General features: G+C 48.6%; 1 protein-coding gene across 1 annotated transcript; it reads right to left on the reverse strand.

Annotated features, from left to right (window-relative positions):
• Positions 1-1,499: 1,499 nt before the first annotated feature.
• PIGR (polymeric immunoglobulin receptor) lies at positions 1,500-8,285 on the reverse strand. Its single transcript, XM_074925625.1, has 10 exons — positions 8,200-8,285; positions 7,640-7,965; positions 6,592-6,921; positions 5,635-5,958; positions 4,894-5,208; positions 3,795-3,942; positions 3,133-3,251; positions 2,703-2,828; positions 2,509-2,570; positions 1,500-1,631 (listed from the first exon to the last, which is right to left on the reverse strand). The coding sequence occupies exons 1-10, from the start codon at positions 8,283-8,285 to the stop codon at positions 1,500-1,502; spliced, it is 1,968 nt and encodes a 655-aa protein (XP_074781726.1).
• Between the last annotated feature and the right edge of the window lie 12,215 nt (positions 8,286-20,500).

Raw genomic sequence — 20,500 nt, forward strand, 5'->3', positions numbered from 1 at the left:
CTACCATACCGTTTTCATTTTAAAGCGTCGCTAATATTTTATTACGGCAACACCGCCAGGTCAGACCCTAGCCAGGGTGATGCTCCTCATCCTTTATATTTTATGGCTTGCTATCAGAGCTGTCCGTCACCAGCACAGGCCCGGGAATTTGAATTTGTCTGTGCAGTTTCTGCCCCTTCTCTCCTGAAGAGCCCTGGCCCTGTCAGACACCTCTGCAGCCCTTCTCTTTGCCAGGCAGGCACCAGCCCATCCCATTCCTGGTATTCAGGGAAAATTGCTTCTCCGCTTTGTCACAATTTCTTCATCATTGCTGCTGCCTACATTGCTTTATCCGTGGGGTATTCACCTTTCTGCACCTGCATCTCACTGACAGCAGCGTCATGCTGCTGCTCGGAAATCCATGCATCGATAAATTGCTTTTCTCTGTTTAGTCATCCACTCTTGAAAATAAGACCAAGAGACACCATTTAATTACAGTCATCCTCGTTTCTGCCTGGATAAACATGAAGTCAGCCAGGGAAAATGTGTCAGTGATGTGTGGCTCAGGTTTATTAAGCAAAGGCTGGGTTTTCAAGGCCACCCTCAGCGGGTGACTCCGTGGCAGAGGAGCACAGATCGGGTTTAGTTGTTCCGACTCCAAGTCAGAAAGGGGAGATTGTTGGTTCAGCTGTTCTGGGGAATTTGGTCTGTACTACGTAAATGGAGACAGTGCCAGTAACCACGTGCCTGTTGCCTGATCAGCTGTAGCTGCTAAGAGGTTGTCATACTAATTGTCAGGCTGTGATCGATTCCTGCTGTTGATGAAAATTCATATGTAAAACATTACTCAAAACATTTCCTGTTGATCTCCATTAATTGTGGGTTCCTCCTACTGTCCTGTGCTGTTTGCAACACCAGATGTGATGCCGCGATGCTGCAGTAAAAGGAGGAGAACCCCCTCCCCTAAATGCACCCTCCTGTGCCTCGCTGGGTGCGCTCTCCCCGTGCCCTCCCACGGACTGTGAGTCCCCCTGGTCTGCTGAAAGCCAGTGGTTTTCTTTATTGCTTGTGCATAAAAACACTTCAGACCATCTCTGGTCTGCAGGTACTGCCCTCTGGATGAGAAAGATTGGAATCAAAAGAACGAGATGTTGTTCTAGAGGGTTTTCCAGCTGCCTTTAAAAGAAAATGAGATTTTTTTTTTTAAAATGTGTCTTCTGGCCTTTGAGAGCCCACTGTGTTGGAAAGGCACTGGTGGGACTGGGGCTGTCAGTGGGTTAAGCCACTCGAGCTCCTGTGGTTTCCCAGTCCAACCTGCTCGCTCAAACCTGTGCCTCCAGCCCAGCCACCTCGTTTGGCATCAAACGATTCCTCCTAAATCACCACTCGAAGCTGAATTTAAGCAAAAAAAAGGTCAAGCTATAGCAAATTGTGGTAGCAATATACAGTGCTGCTTGCTCAGATTCTCAGGGTAGAGCCGGTCCCCATCGCTGCTGCTGCTGCCCCTCGGTCCCTCGCCGTCAGATCTGGCCCCCCCAGCTCGGGGAGGAGGCGTCCGGGGCCGCGCTGGCCCCCTCGGTGCCAGCCTGTGCGATGCTGCTGGAGGTGAGGAGGAAGGTGGAGTAGGCGAGGTCAGCATCCTCCTTGGAGCTCTGGGGGAGGGCAGGAGGACACCGTCAGGTACCCGGGGACAGGCAGCAGCACGAGGGGAAGGGGAAGGGGCAGGGTTACGTGGGCTGTGAGCTTCTCGGGATGATATGGGCAGACCGGGCAAGAGGGACAACCCAGAGGTGCTGATGAGAAAGCATCACACCTTTGCTCGACCCCAGGAAGACCCCGAATGTTTGTGGGTTTGGGACTTTGTGACATGCCTGTCCCTGTGTGTTGGCACCCAGTTCACCTGTCCTAGAGCTGCTAGGTTTTGCTGGTTTCCTGACAGATTCCTTTATTGCTCCAGTTCAGCTCTTGACGCTTACACCACCTACATACAGCCTTTGGTTAGGGACTTTTGCAAAGAAGGGCTTGCATCTGGCACCTTCAGCTCCTGCGGAGTGCTGCCACTCCACCGTGCCCTTAGCCAAGGGGAGGGGACGCAGGGGAAAGCAGGGGCTTGCTGGGGCCACAGGAGCAAGACACAGCCCTTGCAATGTCTACCCCTGTCCCCCAAACCACTGCCCATGGTGGGAGGAAGGCTGGGAGGTGGGATGTGCTCTGGCTTCTGGTCATCTGCTTATCCCAGTGTTTCGTACTTACGGTAACAACCCCACCCCAACCTCCCTGATGCTACCTGGGGCTGACTCTGGGCACTGTTTGAAGTGAGGTGACTGCTACTATTGTCTCTGCTAAAACATGGGGTCAGGAAAGGGTTAAGGTTCCCCCAACAGAGGCTGATCTGCAGCAGGTGACGAAATGCAGGTAAGGTGGAGAGCACCTGGATGTAAATAAGGCCCCTGGGAGACAGCAGCCCCTCTGGCAGAAGGCTGTGGTGGTGTCTCCCAGGTCAGTGGGCTCTCTCCTGCCTTCTCTTACCCTTTTTGCCTTCTTTGTCTCAGCAGCACTTTCCTGGGTGGCTGTAGTAGCAGTGGTGAACTCTGCAGGGAGAGAAAGAGAGGCGTTAGGGTGTGGGGGCCCTTGGTGGGCAGGCTGTGGCTTTTGTGGGGTTCTTGTGAAACCCCCCCGTGGCACCCCTCACCCCAGGGCTGGGGATGGAGTCAGCAACCTACCCTCCCCTCCTATCTCGGTCTCCTGGCTCTCCTTCACGCAGGTGTTGTTGCTTACACCGTACCCCTTCATGCTCTCGAAGTCCGACATGCTGATGTTTGTCCTGTAGCTCCCGATGGACACCACGTCTGGGAAGAGGAAGGAGATAAATACCCACACGCTTGCTCGGGGTCGGTGCAAACGCGTCGGCGCCCGAACCACCTCCGCTGTGCAAAACCCGCAGAGGGGTTGGTCTCTCTCAGCCCAGGCACCCCGTACGCAGGGTGTTGGAGCTGTATGGATGGGGCTGGGGGGAGAAGCAGGGCCCCTCGTCTGCCCGTTGCATGGTGGGGTACAGGGGAGCAGCCCAGCCCGGCGGAGACAACGCGGGGTATCGCCTTTGTCTTAATATTGCTGACGTTTCTTGAGAGACTGGAAAAGGCAGGGACTCACCAGATCTCTTCAGCTGCCTGTATTTATAAACAGCAAAAGCTGTCACGAGGACCAGGAGCGCTGCACCAGTAAGGCTCAAGGCTAAAGTAAGTGTACTGGAGCCACGGCTTTGATCAGAGCTGGAATAGGGGGAAAGATGTATCACTAAGTTGTGAAACACAATTTTTTTTTTAATTATTCCAGACTGAATAATGTATGTGAATGTCCAGCAATCTAAAATCTGTATAGGATGGTAAATCTGAGTGGGCATGACACAATTCAATTAACAAACTGTATTCGAGCACATACAACAAAATAAACAAAGAAAATAGTAGGTCATCCCAAAGCAGCTACCTCAGCAGCTTGGTTATAAATGTGTGAAGGAAAGCTCTCTAATCTTGACAGAAGTATTTTCAGTTAGGTTTTTTTTTATACCTGGGATCTACAGTTGTTCCCTTCTGGAACTGTATTTTCTTGAGCTAGAGATTAATTTCAAGATATCTTGCCTTTTGCTGTAACTTTTCTGCTTCTTTGCGTTCTGATGTTTTAAGCTAAGCTCTTTAGGAACAAGAAATTTTTTTGTCATTGCTAAACCACACACACACAGTGTGCAAACACAGTACCAATAACGGGTTAACACAAACTTCATGAAAATAATCGATGAGAGCTTAGAGGGAACGAACCTTTCCGAGGCAGCTGCGCTTCCCACTCCAGCATCGCTGAAGGCTCTTCCTTGGGCAATAAAACCTCCCCCGGCGTGGCTTGGGGGCTCCTCGGCATGGCTGGGGGGCTCAACATCCAGGATCTTCAGGCCGTGGTTGGCCTGGCTCCCTACAGCTCCCGGGGAAGAAGGGTGGTTAATCACCTGAGCAGCAGCATGGGGATGGTGGCACAGAAACGAGTTGGTGGCTGTGGACCTGCAGTGGGTTTTGGTTGTACGTGAGAGGCTCTTTAGAACGGGGTTTAGAGTTCTGAAATAATCTCATTCCAAAGAATGTGTGGCAAAAATCTCAAGTAGGCATGCTCCGCAACTATACTTTTGAGAAAGTTTTGCATTTTTAAGTACTGCCTCTAGTATTTCCAGAACAAACGTTGAGTACTTGGTTTGCTTTTATTTCTAGCTTTTTGCCCGCCGAAGGCAATGAAATGAGGCTGTTTCTCTCTGTTTTCACTTTAATCATCATCCACTCAGGATGGTTGCATCTGGGATATCTAGTACTATACCTTTTCTCCGCTTCTAACAGTATTTCTCCCGAGGAAAAAAAATCTTAATTCCATCACACTGCACCAAAGCTGAGGCGAAGCCCCTTGCCGTTGGCGATAGCCCTTCCTTTCCCACTCCCTGCTGTTTTCCTGTTTATGAAGATAAAAAGCTCCCTGGAGCAAGATGTGTCTCTGAACTCGATGCAGTCCTTCACCCGAGAGGTGTCAGATGTTGCTTAAACTAAATGATGTTACAAATTACAATAGCAATAATTAGCAAGGACGGGGTTAAAGGAAAAATGGTGTGGAAGGAAGTGATTTTTAGATTTTTTTCAGATTGGTGGGATTTTTTTCTATGACCGGGAGGCAAAAAAAAATGAGTGGATGAAAACATCTACCACAAGCAAAATCAGGGTGATCTTGGCACCTACTCTGGGAGGGTGCCTGGATGAGAGCACTTCTGTTTTGAGGTGCTGCAGCCTAGTGGCTATGGGGAGAGAGGACTCTCAGCAGAAGGCGGGATGATTTGCAGCCCTGGGGAGCAGGAGAGCCCCTGCCCGCCGCTGCCTTGGGGCTCACCTCCAGTCACGCTCAGGTGCACTGCCATGGTTTCCCCGTAGACGCCGTTGCGCTGCACTCCACACCAGTACCACCCTTCGTTCGTCTTTTCCACCGGGTCAAAGCTTAGGATGACCGTCTTGTTGTCCCTGTCACAGGTGACACCTGGCCCTGGCTGCCTTTGGTCAGAAGCAGGCAAGACGCTGCAGCCGGTGTTGTTCCACTTGCACCAGTACTTCTGATAGGAGTAGTACTTGCATGGATAGTAGCAAGCTAAATCGACCCGTGAACCCGCTTGGGCCTCCACTTCCTTCTTTCCCGTCAGCCCGGGTTGTCCTGCGAGGGCAAATAGAACATCAGGGCTGGTGTTAGTACTTTCAGTGGTAGGAACAGTAGTCAAGAGGTAGTGGTGCTGCTAGAGATGGTGAAGCAGATGTATCTTTGAGGGAAAGTCCTCCTCACGTTGCTAAATTAATGTTAAGGATGCTGTATTTGCATCTCTGGGTGATATTTTTTTTTTTTTCCCCCCAGGCTTGCATCAGAAACTTCTATGAACACTTTCCTATAAAACTGAAACCTTGTGTTTCCATTTTAAAGCTACTGGGGTGTTGGGCGATGGGCACAATGTTTCACCTTATGAGATAAAGCTTCAGAATTGAACCTCACATCTCTTCCCAAAAAGCCACATCTGTTCCTTTGTGGTGCTTAGGTGGTTTTGTACCTACTGAGCAGGCAGAGAACTGCCAACTTGCAAACTCGTACCCTCTATGATCTTCAGTTCAGTCGATGATTGCTGCTCCTTCTGCTCATCTGTCATGCACCAGTAATAGCCGTTGTCTTTGTCGCTCAGCTGGTTCAGGATGACGGTCATCGTCATGTTTTCTGGGCTGTCAAATATGGCCACTCTTCCTTCATACGCGTACGACACGTACCCGGAGGTGTCTATGATCCGACCACACCCGTTCTGTCTCCACTTGCACCAGTACCTCCCTGAGGACCTTTGTAGAGGGTTATAGCGGCATTCAAAAGTTGCTGAACTTCCTTTTACTCCAGTTATTACGGGCTTCGCTTGAGGAACTTTTGACTCTGGAGATAGAAGTGAAATGAGCAGCTGTAAATGTCAAACTTTTGCCCATGTGTTGCTCTCCCCGGAGAATAAATACCAGATCAAAAAAAAATCTGTTTTGGCCAAAGCAAGACTAGGTGAAGCTCACGGGTGCCGATGGTAGGAGCCTCTCCTGGCACTGCTAGGAATTGACCCTAAAGAGTCTGTCAGGCCTTTCTTTCCCCCAAATTCACTGAGTGGTTGCTGTCTTTGTGTACTGACATGTCAAAGTTTTGCTCCCTCTGCTAGGGGAAAGGCAGGTCTTTTCCTTCCTACATCTGTCATTTTGAGATGGAGGGAATTAAGGCTTGAAGAGACAGTTTGCTTGTCTCAAACTTGTAGGCAGAATTTGCCTTCTGGAGTTTTGGGCTAGCCAGACTGGGGAAGATAGATAGTCACTGCTGGGAAAGTTAAGTCTTGACATCAGCTGTGTTAGTGGTGGTTTAGTACATCACAGACAGCAAAATGAATAGAAAGAAGTATCTAGGTGAGAGGCTAGGATAATGGCACTCTGCAAAGGGAAATTAAAGCTCTTGTTAATAAAGTGAGACTGTTAGTGATGCTTCTAAGAGAAGAAGAGATGAAGGGAAAAACCACTGGAGTATCTTACTCACCCTCATAAACATGCACGTCCAGTTCCTTCGTTTCTCCATCCTCCCCATAGAAGCCGACCCCACACAGGTACAAGCCAGAGTCTCTCCAGCCCATCTGAGTGATCACGACGCTGAATGAGCCTGGAGTGCCCTCACTGCTCATCAGAACTCGCCCTGTGTAATCCGTAGCAATATTCCCATAACTATCGATGACGTTCCGGCAGCCGTCCTTCTCCATCTTGCACAAGAATTTCCTTACGCTCGCGTAGTCGGGCCCAAAGCTGCAGGACATGGTCAAAGTGCTGTGGAGCTTCACGTAGAAGAGCTCAGCTCCCTCGGGCACGTGCGGGCCTGTGTGTGCAGAGACACCGGTCAGTGCTGGTAGCTGTGTGCGACTCCCCTCTACCTTTGAAGGATTTAAAAATTTTTTTTTAGCATTGGGTTTCTCTCTACCTTGCTATATTATATGATCACGTGCCACTCCTGATCAGAGCATGATCTGCTCAGCTGTATCCCATGCCTGCCGCACATTTCAATACTGAGGTCTCTGCTCTATCGTTGCCTGCTCTGTAGCAGGTTTTCTCCCAGATCCTTCTTGCCAGGGGCCCTGCCAGGAGTTTGCACCGTGCTCTATGCCCCGGGTCTTGCCCAGCAGCGTGGTGCCATCTTACACACCGTGGTGCCATCCTGCCCACCGTGCTCCCATGGACTTGTGCCCAGGCTTGGCTCACCCCACCTCAGCTGTGGGCTGGGGGGGTACATCAAAGTGACGGGCAGTTCTGCCCTTGGACTGCATCTCCCTAAAGTTTAGTGGCTGAGAGATGTCAGCAGTTTCTAAGCAATGCTTGTGACCTTAAGATGAGGTTTGTTTAATCTGATTTTTATGCCGGCTTTTTGGTCAAAAAGTTTGTCTGTAAGAGCACAGGGGGAAATGAAAACTGCTGGTTTCCTGAAAGCACGGAGCATCTTAGACACTGAAAGACTATCTGTGGAGCCTGATTAAAAAGGGGGGGGGAGGGGGAAAAGTAGAAGAAAATAATACTTTAAGGAGCTCTGAGACTGTAATTACCTTCAGAAACATCCAGACTGACTTTGTGGCAGAGCCCTTTGCTATTGACACCGACACCGCACTGGTAGGTGCCCGCGTCTGCCATTGTGAGCTCAGAGATGTTAATCTGGAAGTTTTCTGCCTGTGGGTAGTCGGTGATGGAGACTCTGCCCTTGTAGCCTGGAGCAGTGTAGCCACTGGTGGAGACAATGGTCGTGCAGCCCGTGGCCGATGCCCTGCACCAATACTTCCTGTCGTGCCTGTTCACGCTGGTGGGAGGGTAGAAGCATTTCACGGTGACCGACCCGTTGAGCAGGCCGTACACCTGCCGTGGGCCAAACACGGGGCTTGAGACTGCAAGAAGAAAACACGTTGGCTGCAGATAGCTGCGCTACACAACCTGGTTGCACCACGGAGCAGGTCGGGTGTAGCGGGGCGAGCGCAGACCCAGGGCTGTGCAGCATCGTAAGCTCCCATGGCCGTGATGGGCACTGCTGGGGTACAGAACCCCTCTCCCCCCTTAGTAACGACACCTCTGGTCTTGGGTCACCCTCAAGACCTGTGCCCCAGCCAGGTTACACTTACTCGATGACTTGAGGGGGTGTCTGCTGATCGCAGCTTCAGCTGGGAGGAAGGCCAACAGGAAGACGAAGGCTAGTAAGGTCATTTTTCTTTCATTCCCTGGAAAAGGCACAGAATTTGGTGAACAATCACACTTGCAAAATGCTTAAATGATCAAGTCATCTAATAATCTTCGTGCTTGGAGGATATGAGGGTTATGGCTGCTTAAACTAGAGAGAAATACGGTATTTAATCCCTTCTGCCAAGCAATTGAATGGGAAAGGGGATGCTGATAACTCTGCTCTTGCCTGTGTTGCTGCATGGCATCATGATTGCCCGTGGGGCTCATCCCAACACCCCAATATTCTCTTCTGTAGGATGAGGGGAGTTGGTTTTATGACAAACTCAGTTAATGCAATGCCAATGCGTCCGTCAGAGCAAAGTGCCCCGGGGACAGTGTCCCTTGGGCAGGCAACAGCAGTGCTGTGCACAGCATAAAAGCGACTTTGGGCAAACCAGAGAAGGCTCGATTCAAACTCAGAAATGCTGTCTGGTTTTACACTTGTAAGTCAGAACAAGGCTGAAGTCCAAAACTGGTCCAAAATCCCTGACGGGCATGAGACTCAGGTGGCAACCCAGAGCTCACATGCTCGCTTGACCCTTGTCAGGAGATAATGCAATAGAGTTTAATAGCTGGGGTTATATTTTCTTTCAAGGTTCTTCATGCCGTGAAAGGAAGGCTTGTTCACTTGTGAGCCTGGGTGCCAAAACCACCCCTTAGGAAAATCCGCTCTCACAGAATCGCTGAATGGCTTCGTTTGGAAAGAACATTTGAAGATCATCTAGTCCAACATCTTTCACTACATGAGGTTCCCAAAGCCCTGTCCAACCTGACCTTGAACTCTTCCACTGATGGAGCATCTCCAATTTTCCTGGACAACCTGTTGCAGTGTCTCATCATCCTCCCTATGTCCAAATTTCTTCCTTACGCCATAGAGCAGAGTTCCTGTCTGAAGCCTGTATTTAATTACTGCTCTTTGTTTCCTTGGTCTCTTCAAGGGCACTCAAAAGAGAAAATGGGTAATATTTTTCACCTCTACGTTTTTTCTTTCCTCAGCTGCTGGCAAAGTTCATGAGATGCAGGGATTTACTCTTCACCCCCACCCCTCCAAGGATCAGACTTAGCCAGATAAAGCACTGTCCCGCCTGTATATCCACCCAAACCCACTGCACCAAAATGAACCCTTGGCTGTTGGGTACTCAGTGATGGCTATTGGGGAATGCAAAACCCAACTGCCTCTTGAAATGTGTCATAGTCTTCAGAATGGATATTTCTGACCTTCCCCTTGTTTTGGACTGAGCGATGGCTCAGAGGAAGCTGAAGGTCTTAATTCACTAAACTGTTTTCTTCAGCCTGAACGGAGCGTGCTGTTGGACACAGCGGTGAGAACGTACATTTCCTGAGCACAGCTGTTGATCTACCTGCCTATTCCATGTTCTAGAGAAGATGGTGGGTGCCAAGGAAAGTCTTTATAAACATTCAGAGAAGTTTGGTTTCAGGGAGTCAAGTGACACAATTTTATTAAGGGTAATTCCCGGTAGAAGAAAAGGGCTTTTATTTCCGTGTTAAGATGAAAGGTGTTCTGTTGTGCTTTCTTCCTTGTATTGTGATTTCTAACTGCTCTGTGGCCACTTGTCTATGGCTAATAATTAACTCACTGAGCATGAAAAATGCTCTTTCATACATGTCCCAGAAGTAGCCAGCAAGACAAACATAACATATTCTGCAGAAAGCAAACAATATGGCACAAAAAGGGCCTTGATATTTGCCCCTTGTTAACAGCAGCTCCTCTGGCTAATGGTCATCTCGCTGCCCTCCAGCCCTCGCTCTGCAGTGCAAGCAGGATCCCAGTTCAGCTTTCCCCTTCTTGAGTAATGTGTTAGTCTGATTCTTTCCCAAATCCATCAGCTATGTCAGAGTTAGACAACATTATTTTGTCAGGGAGTGAAGGGTTACCAAGACCTCGTCTTTGAAACAAAGATATAGCTATGTCCAGAAAGATGTGTGCTAGAGTGGTGGCATCAGGGTCTTATGCATGTTAGAGCAGGAAAGAATTTTTGTATCTCTGTCTCTGGGGACACAGGTGCAATCGTGCTTACACAAGACAATGGTTTCTGCGTGCTTGTGTGGCCAACATCTGCAGCTCTGAGTTGCCTCTAGTCCTGTTTTCTCAGATGCTGTTAAAACCTTCCCTCGCTCACTGAATGAATGGAGAAAACTCCCATGTATAGCAAGTCCGAGCAAGCCACCAGTTACGTAAAAATCTGTGCTGTACTCCCATGCCGATCCACTGAGCCGGGTGGCTGGAAACCCCCTCGCCGCTGCCCTGTTGCACTGACAGTGACACTTCCCAACCCGCAGAAATGGTGCGAACGAGCTTTGCTGGTCACTCTGCAACGAGCAAGCGCTGTTTGAGATGTTGGAGGAGAATTTCGTCAAGCTGTTGGTAAAACAGTTCTAGCCGCCTCTTGCTTTCAAAGAACGTTTGCTGCTGGATTTGCTGGCTCGAGTCAGAGCACAAGGTCTAAACCTCAGAGCTCCAGGAAAGAGAAAAGGCTCATACAAAAGGGAGTGCAGGTAAGTGGCTGTCCAAGTGATTTGTATTCATGCTTCTGCAGGTGGAGGGGGAGTTGAAAGGACAGAGGAGATGGGACAGCCAAGGTTTTCAGGGGGGTATAGAAGAGTCAAGAGCCTTGAAACCAGAGGGAAATGCCATGTATGCTGTCTCCAGAGCAGCTGGGAAGCAAACTTATGGCAAGTTGCTGGTAGGTCTGCAGGGCTCTGATCCTGCTGCGTGCCCAGCGACAGTGCCTGCTGAGGAACCGGTGCTGGAGAGTGTGAAGTGCCTCTGCCCAGCCTGGGCTCCTCGCGCTGCTCAGCCGCAGCTTCTCACCGGGCTATCCTAGCTTTTCAGGAATAGAGACAGGGGGTAAATAGTGCTCCTTTGTTACCGTGCTGGTGAGACCTTGCCTGGAGCTGGCAGTGGAGGCAAGGCTTCATTTTGGGCTTCGTATACAGAGGCACAACCGTATCAGCATGTGCCCTCTGCATCTGGCAGCACCAGCTGCTTCAGAGAAAGGCACAAAAACCTGCCCTAGGCAGCGATGCCACGACAGGTCCTGAGGGATTCCCCTGAGTCCTGGTGGGGGTCTGGTGGTTGGCACGAAGCACGAGGCTTGTGCAGTGCTCCCAAAACCTCCCGTCAGCAGCTGCGTTTGGTCACCCCGCACGGGAGCAGCTGCACTGGCTTTGCAGGCGGGTGAGGATCCCCCCGCCCCGTTTGCCCGGGGGCTGCGTGATGTGGCTGGTTCGGACTCAGTTGGGTTCCCCTCTGCTTGTGTCCACATCTCCTGCTTCCCCCTCTTGCAGGTGCTGACCTGCGTCTCTGGGTGCCTGTGCTGGATTTCTGATCCCTCAGAGCAGCAAGGGCTGAGCGTGTGGGACCACGGAGTCCCCTCGGACTGAGGGACACTGGGACCCTCTCCCTTGGGGAGAACCCGGTCCCACCACCCCGCAGCAGGACGGGTCACCAGCACCTCACTTGGGAGCCGCTGTGCGTGGCACTGTGCGGTGCCTGCAGCCCGCTCTGCGTGGCCAGCAGAGCTCCTGCCTGCCCCGGAGCTGCCAGGCCGGAGGGATCGTGGAGGCTGAGGGAAACCTGGACACACGGACGGCGCCGCACGCGTCCACGCAGGCGAAGGAGCTGCTGTCTTAAACCTGAAGCGTTAAAAACCTAGTGAGGAACTGTCTGCAAGGCAGGGCAATGGGCTGGCCAGGAGGGAAACAGGGAGGGAACCCCGTTATTCCCACTAGGAAGGCGTCTCCGAGAAGCTGCTCTGCAGCACAGGGCCATTTCGGGTTTCAGCTCGCCCGCTGCTGGGCACCCGGGCGCGGTAGGCTGCTGGGCTGTCTCTGTGGTTTGGTGAAAACATTTTGATAGGTGAAGGGGGCAGCGGGGATTAATACCTTGTTCTAGCTCTCTCCTCTCCTCTCACTGTGCAGGGCTTGCAGGGAAGCAGCCTGGGGAAAGCTTTCAGCTGCACAAATGTGTGTCTGGGGTTTGCAAAGTCCCTGCTGCAGCAGTGGTCCTCTATGGATTGTGACCAGCTGTGGGCTGGGGTTCTACTCCTTTTTCTTTGCCGGGTTTCTTTTTTTTTTTTTTTTTTTTTAGCTGCAACTCAAACCTTAATTTTCTGCATTTACTTTCATTCTGCATCACCCAAACTGCCAGCTTCCTTCTCTTCCCTGTCCCAACGTTTTGAAGGTTTTAGAGCCCCAAACCAGTATTACAGCTGAACTCAGATGGGAGTTTGCATGTTTGTGCGTGAGCTTTTAACTCTTAACCCAGGCCTGTGGACACCAGTGTCACCGGGATCAGGGCAACGGTGTTGTCTTGCCCTGGATGCTGCCAGGCTCCCTGTGCTCTAGCTGTTGGCAGCACGCTGCTGTTTGCCTGTATAGGGCAGCGGGGATTTCAAAGAATTACATCGTACAAAGCCAGAAGAGGATAGGCTAATCATTAGCAAGATTAATACTAACAAATCAAAACATTTAGTTTGAATGTGCTTTAAAACAGAAGATATAGTCATTGCTGGGTAAATGGCGTTAACTTTCTCCTGGCTGCCCGTTGCCACGTGTGAGCGTGAGCTTGGGTATGGCTGCTGAGACCCCACCGAGGGGGTGTGTGAATGAGAAAATACTGCTTTCAGGTTTCCAGCAGAATGTGCTTTCTAACCTGGTTAGCTCTTCGAAATATCCCCCTTTACCAGAACTTCTCGGGGTTTCTATGGTGCTTTTGTGACTCCACCAGTCCTGAGGAACAATATCTTCAGATTTATAATGATTTGAATGACCGGACCCCTGAGTTTTGCAAACCTGAGCAAGCAGCTGCTCTTGCTGGGTATGAAACACCAGAGTTCAGTTCCCAAATTCTGCTGACTCAGCTGCAGGGTTGAGCCCGGAGAAGGCGTTGCAGTCCTAGCGCAGCTTGCCAGAGATCAGCACGGTGCAGTCCGTCAGCTATTAACTATTGCTCTTGACAATGACCATGTCAAGGCCGTACTATGGGATCAGCACAACGTGAAAATTGAGCTGTCACAGTTGTGATTCTAGCCTGGGAGTCCTTCTGTTTTGTAGGCTGTTTACTGTTATTCCAAACTTTGAGAAATAATAACATATAGAACGGGGTAGTATTTTTTTTTTTCCCCCCTCAAATCCTGTTAAAGCAAGACCCGCTCACACCACGAGGAAGCTGTACAGATGCAAACTGCTGTAGAGACAGGCAGGGCTGAGCCGCACCAGGGGCTGTACGGCGAGGAGGAGCGCTGGCACAGGGGGGATTTATGGAGGTGCCGAAGATTTCTGTGCCTAGAAGGGCGCAGCATCAAACTGCCCAGGACTGGGGCTATCTACGCCTTTATGCTGCCCATCAAGATCACTGCATAGACAGTCTTACTGTGCGTTTTATTTGCTGTAGTGGGATGGGGAAAAGCCGCTAATCCACCCCGTTTTCATTGAACGAACAATCAACTTAAAGATAAAAGATCAAGCTGACCTAAACAAATACAGCAAAGCTATATGCCGCGTTCCAAACCAATGCCTCCTTTACAATATGGAAAGAATAAATAGAAGGTGCTAATTTTGTGATGCAGTGAGCAGAAACAGCTAGGCAGATCTTATTGAAGATGATCAGGATTTACCAAGAAATCAGCAGGTTTTAGGAATTTCTGCGGTACTTGTGACCCCCTTAGCTGAGAATGTGTGTAAGTGCTGGTTAAAAACTGTCCTACATGAGCAATATATTCTGGAAAACAAATGAAAAAGGATAAGCAGGCAGCCCTCATGGCAGCGACTGCAGTTCCTGCTGAGGTTGTGCTGTTGGCCTGACTTTATGTTCCTTGAAGCTGTCAGACACACCATACACTAACTGGTGAGCTAATCTGATGTTCCTTTAAGGTTTTTTGCTACCCCATGCACCAGCTTGTTGCTTTTTCGGACAAGAGTGTCATGGTTCATTTGTTTCTTCTTTTTTTTTTTTTTTCTTGTCTCTCGGTCTGGAAAGTGAAACCAACATCAGTGCTAATAAACCATTATTCTAGTTTAATACTACTCATATTTTAGGAACTTACTATGACCCAACAGCACTTGCTGTACAGCCAGCCTGTGCAGTGACAGGTGCTGGATGGGTGGGTAGTGCCAGTGCTATCAGGAAATGGTATTTTCTGTGCTTCAAATGAAATGTATTAAAAATCCTACACAAAAGTTTCCTTTGCAGAGTGAGGATTCGGGTGTGCAGAAACCCATGCCCTCCCCGTTGGTGTAAATGTGAAAGGAGTCTGCCAGCTTTCTCTTATTTCAGTTTTAGGACATCACGCACATCTTGTTCACTTATGCTTCAGCATCTGTGTCTTTCTTGTAACTGTACAAACTTGATAGCTTTTCAGAGCTTGTTTAAGACATTACTGCACCGATTCTCTTAAATTTCAAAATCTGCATCGTGATGATTATCTCCACGTTGTGATTCAAAAGACTTGCAACTGTTAGTAAATATTACCACAGCAATCTAAACGTTTGTTACATCCCACGTTAAAACTTAATGCAAATATTATAATGATGATAACTTTTTTTCTTTCAGAAAGATTTAAAATCTACTGCAGAGAAGAAAACATGAATATCATAATCTTGATGGCATGCTTCTGAATTTCTTTCAAAAGAAATCAGCCTCCCCACCAGCAAGACCTGCACACCTATTCACTGCTGCTTCCCTTCGCACATGTGTGAGGAAGACTCCTTAAATGTGTCTCCAGACTTGTCTTCTTCTCCTTCCCCATCTCAAAGCGGTAGTACAAAAGACTTTACATTTCAGAAAGAGAATGAAGAAGCATTACTTACACTCCGAGTTACTTCTGCAGACTGTTTTGTACTTCTCGCTTTCTCCTTTAGACCGACTGCTCCTAGTTTCGTTGGTGTCTCGGTGACCAGCCCCAGGACCTTCTGTGAGTGTCCTGCCTCCCTGTCGCAGCTGGACACGGGCTCTGGCAGTGCCAGGCTGTTTTAAATACTCCTTGTACCTCTAGCCCTGCATTTCCACCTGTTGTGCCTTAAAGGAATAGCATCCAAAAGCTCTGGCAGGTGAGCACGGCCCCACGTGAGAGCAGGGGAGCCAGTGCCCATCCCAGCTCTGCTGTCACTTTGAGGGCTCACACTTCACCTCCTGATCACACGCTGCCCTTGCACAACCACCATCCCCAGGGTGGGCTCCAGATGTGGCCCAGGGCACCTCGGCCTCCTTTGGGAAGGAGCCGGTGGCTGTGTGGGCTCGGGTTGTGGGAGGGGGGTCTGTTTTGTGGGAGCAGGGTGCCTTTGAGGCAGATTTCTGCGATTCCTTGGTTTGAGGGTGGGTGCCTACAGCTGGCACCGAGACCCTGGGGGGGGCCTTATGGGGTCTGAGCACACCAGGGTCCAGCCAGCCCCCTCCTCCTTGCTGGCATTGCAACATCACCCTTGAGTTGTGACCACGTTTCCCTTCGTCCCGGGCAGGAGAGCCCCTTGCTGCCAGGACTGACCTGGCTTCTGACCCTATGAATCCCCCAACCAACAGTGGAACTGCTTTGTAGGGCAAAGCTGGACGAAACCACGTGATTTTTTTTAAAGCTGTTTCACATTTCTTGGAAACTATTGTCTCTAAGAAGTTCCTGGTTGGCCGTCCTGGTAGAGCAGGTCTGTCTCCCTTCCCCACTCTCTCCAGCTCCCCTCAGCCTCGTGGGAAGAGCAGGAGTCTGGGTGGCAGAGGACTGGATTTGTCTGTGCAGACCATGAACACTGTAAGCTCTTTAAAATGGAAAACAACAGGAGATTTATTGCCATCTTCATCTGTGCTCTCCTGCTGTAGGCATGTCGGGGGGCCTAAATACAAATTCCCTGCGAAGCGTGGGGTTGCCAGAAATGGAACCAGATGAGACAGTAAAATTAATGAAGACTGAAGTGTTTGTACTATGTGGGATGAATCATTAACTTGCTTTACCTTGTACTAATGATGCAAAAGCAGTAATTCCTTCTAACTAGGGGGTCACATGAAGCTTTTCTCATCTGCTGTCAGTGAAAGCTGATGAGTTTATACAGGATGGCAGTTCCAGGCGTCCCTACAGTGCCCGAGAGCAGCGAGATTCTGACCCGGAGTCGGGATGTTGAGCAAATTTATCACATCTTATAGTCAGCCTCAGAAGTTCCTTTCCTCTAACTAAGGGTGTCAAGCTCCCTTCTTTCCATGAATGTGCTGCTTCTGTGGTGAGGAAGGAGCTTTTGCGTTGAGGGAGGCTGTTGCTGGGTGTGCTCAGGGTGATCTGGTGGGGCTCCTGCAGTGAGAGAACATCCACCATCTCCCCTAGATGGGAACAAACGCTGAGCCCTCTGCAAGCCGTGTCCTTCCCACCAGTGCTGCTTCCCTGGCCTCTGCTGGCATTACTTTTTATTCTTGGGCACAGAGTTGTGTTTGCTTGGCCACAAAAGACACGGGTGTGTTTGTTTTCCTACACCTCCCGCTTTCCAAGGCACCTGTCCTTTGGGTGAGCGTCTTGGCTTTCCCCCTCGCCTCGTCTCGGTGCTGCAGTTTGCTCAGAGATGTGTTTTAAAGAGCCTGGGTGGGAGGAGGGTTGTGCAGGAGGAACGTGGGCAGAGGAAATCCCAGCAGAAACCAACCCTGGGGACTGCAACTGCCCGTGAATCTCAGGAAAGAAAAGTTAGTCCAGGGTGGGTGAAGAGTTTCTTTAACCAAGCCGCTCTCTTCACCCTTCAGGTTTCTGGTTAAAACCCATCCGTTGTCTCCCGCAGACATATTTACTTGTCTTAACAGAGGAGGAAGCGTCCTTCTGCCAAGTCACAGGTTCCAAAGCACTTTGGCATATCCAGAAAATAAACAACCCTGAGCTTCCTTTTTTTTTTTTTTTTCGGGCCAAAGCACAGTTTGCGGCATGGCATGCAGTCTGCGCATACAAACCAAAGCTACTGTTTGGGTCTGGGCTGAACTGATCTGATTTTGAAGCTGTGGATACTTCTGCAGAAGAGGTGGAGGAAAAACAGCACTTGAGAATTCGGGTGACTTCCATAGACTGAAGTTAGATGCTGTTTATTAAGGATTTTTTTTAAAAAAAATCAGAAAATCCTCATTTTTTGGCTTAACTGAGCAAACCTGTGGCCATGAGGGTCCTTCCTCCCCTCCCCAGCTTTACCTTTCCCTCGGGGTGCTCGGCCTCTGCAAGAGACAGTCAGACACAAACAGCTTGATTACAGATGCATTATTTTATTCTCTTTTCTACAAACAAAGTGGCGTTTGGGCAGCCTGCAGGGATTTGATTCTTGACACGGGACACTCGGCTTGGGAGCGGGGCAGCGAGGAGCCAGGTGCTTTGCACTTTAGAGCTTTGTCTTGGCTTTCTGTAGGGAAACTTCGTGTACAAGGGGCTTTGACACAAGGGGGTTCTGCCTCAAGTCTTCATCAGTCACCTTGAAAAGCATTTTTTTTGCCCCATAGGATTGCTGTTAAAAAGAAAAAAAAAAAAAAAAAAAAAAGAGAAGAAAAGCTGTGATCTGGCACTGCTTCTCTATGATATTTTTACAAGTGATTTCATGGGCGTTTCTGTTTTTATGCCAGACTTGATATTTGAAATGGGTCTGTTTCAGGGAGTTCTCAGAACAGAAAGCTAGAAAATCCTGGGTCGGGGGGGACTTCAGGAGTCAACCCCCTGCTCAGCTTAAGGGGAGAGTTATCCTGGGGTTTACCCCAAGGCAGGTCTGGAAACAAACAGCACAATTAACTTCTCATTTATGTTCTTCTTTTTAGAAGTTTTTCACAGAATGTTGATTGTTTATTTTCAAGGTTTGAGGGTGTGCGTGTGTGTGTACTTTTTTTCTTCCCATTCTTTATATTTTGGACTGCAAGAGCCCTTCATACAGCTGCTTTTTTTTTTTTTTTTTTTTTTATAAAGCAAAATCTCTCAAGCAGCAATAAAACTTGCATAAGTTTAGCAAGTTGTGTTAGTCTCCACAAAATATCCTAGATTTGCAACTTTATGGCCTCGGTTTTAAAGCCACCCTGAAGGCTTCTTTTGGTATCAACAGTATGTTCTCTAAATAGTTTAAAAATATGATGTCTGTAGATCTGCTTGCTGCTTCTGATCGAGCCAGTGGATGTTTTAAGTAGGAAAAGCAATACAAGGGTACACGCAGAACTGGGCACAGAGGTGGTTGATCCTTCCAGAGGGTGCAAATCGTCACAGTCACTTATTTCCTTCTGCAACTGTCTGACTTTAAAATATTATCACGTGCTCATATGATCAGAGAGTCTGGATCTAATTGTATTTTAATGAGAATATGAAATGCCATCACCGGATTTTTCAAACCACTCTTCTACAAACTTCGATTATTTTTTTTTTTTTAATGGAGAAAAGTACATTTCACTGATAGGAATTTTAACAATTTTGATATATAAAATATTTGCTCAGATGTTTTCTATAAGACCTTCTCTCTGAAGAGTGTTGGTACTCCAAGACTGGCCCATTGTTTTTATATTTTACCGGAAGACGTAGACTCTTACATGTAAGTTGGTCATCCTGAATCTTCCAAGGATAACAGAGATTATCTACACAAGCAGGACAAAACAGAATGATATGATGATATGATTGCAACACAGTGAACAAGAATCGCTTCTGGGTAATATTGCAAGAGGTGATAAGTAATCAGACTTTATTGAAACAAGCAAGCAGGAAGAGCGATAACATGTTTAGTAAGCGTAAGCAAAAATTATAATCAGCCCTCTAATAAATTTATAAATCTTACATAGGATTTAATCCAAGTCTTTTGAAATCTATGGGTCAACATCTCTTGGTAAGGAATAAAGGTAATGGTTTGGCATCAGAACATAAATCCTGGACTGCGGGATCGTAATTCCTGGACTGCAAACCTGGGTCTATCCTGTGGAGGTATTTTAGACTAAGCCTCAAATCCTCCGCTTAAAATTTGGTTTTATTCTCTTCTATCAAGACGACCCTAGCAGTGCTAGCTCCAGAAAACACCCACCTATGTTTGCCAGAGTCTGTTCTGCATGCGTGCGCGTTTTCTGGACTCGGGGTTTCCTCCGTCGTTTGCTCTTTTTCAGGGTTCAGACCAGCCCCCATCCGTGCTGCTTCCAGGTCTCCTGCGGCGCTTCTTTCTTCTCCTTAAAAACAAAACCATGTGCATGCAATGGCGGGGACACCTCCTCTAGTGCCTGGTTAAATAGACCAGCACGTCGGAAGAGATACTGGATCAGGCCCATCGTTTCCCAATTTCATGTTTGTGAATAATTTATTTCCACTCGCCGCTGTCATTGCTGAAGGCTTTTGTCCCTAAATTTATCTCTAGGGACACGATATGTTCTAGAATAAGATATATGCGCGTGGTTTTGAAAATCGGTTATTAACAAAGATTTTTGGGGCAAACCTTTGTCAGCTTTGCACCAAGCGGGCTGGATTTGGCCCCAAGAAGCTTCCCAGCATGTAGCTGCTCGTGCTGCGCAGGTCCCTGCCCTTTATACTTCAGGATTTCCGAGCACTCACAGGGCTGTAAATCTTCTATACACAAAAGCTCAGCCTTGCTTTCAGCAGGCCTTCAGAATTTCCATTTCCTTCATTTGCTTTTTGTTTAAGTGTATTTAAAAAAAAAAAAAAAAAAAAAAAGTAACTTCTCTAGGGAATTGCTTGCAAGTACAGTTGGACTTTCAGGCTGCACTGGCTGCAGAAGGGATGTGTGTCTCCAGAGATGGAAATCTGCAGCGGGTCAGGCTCCAGCCCTTGGAAATCACAAGCAAAGCCATTGCAAAACAACAACCACAACCCAAAAGGTGTTGCCCGGCCGACTTACCCATCTCCTTTTGAAGCTTTATTTTGGTCAGGGCGAGAACAGTGATAGTGATGAGAATCAGTAAAATGAGAGTTGGTAACACAACTGGGAGCAGGTGTGAGTCACCTGATGAGCTGGAAAGATGAACCATCAGAATTAAATTGGATTTAGCTATGGGGTGCCTGAAGTACCTTAACGCAGGCTGTTGGTTTCACACCAAAGAGTATACAGGAGGTAGAAACTCTGACTAAATCAAAGGCCAATAGTCAACAAAGTCAAGTAGAGATGAAATCATTTGATCTGGAGCTTGACTTATGAAGAAAACCTCAGCTCTGCCTTGTGGGATTTATGCTCCCAGGAAAATGAGCCCCTCCAAAAGGAAAATG

This window comes from Athene noctua, chromosome 23, assembly GCF_965140245.1.
Source record: "Athene noctua chromosome 23, bAthNoc1.hap1.1, whole genome shotgun sequence".
Lineage (NCBI taxonomy): Eukaryota > Metazoa > Chordata > Aves > Strigiformes > Strigidae > Athene > Athene noctua.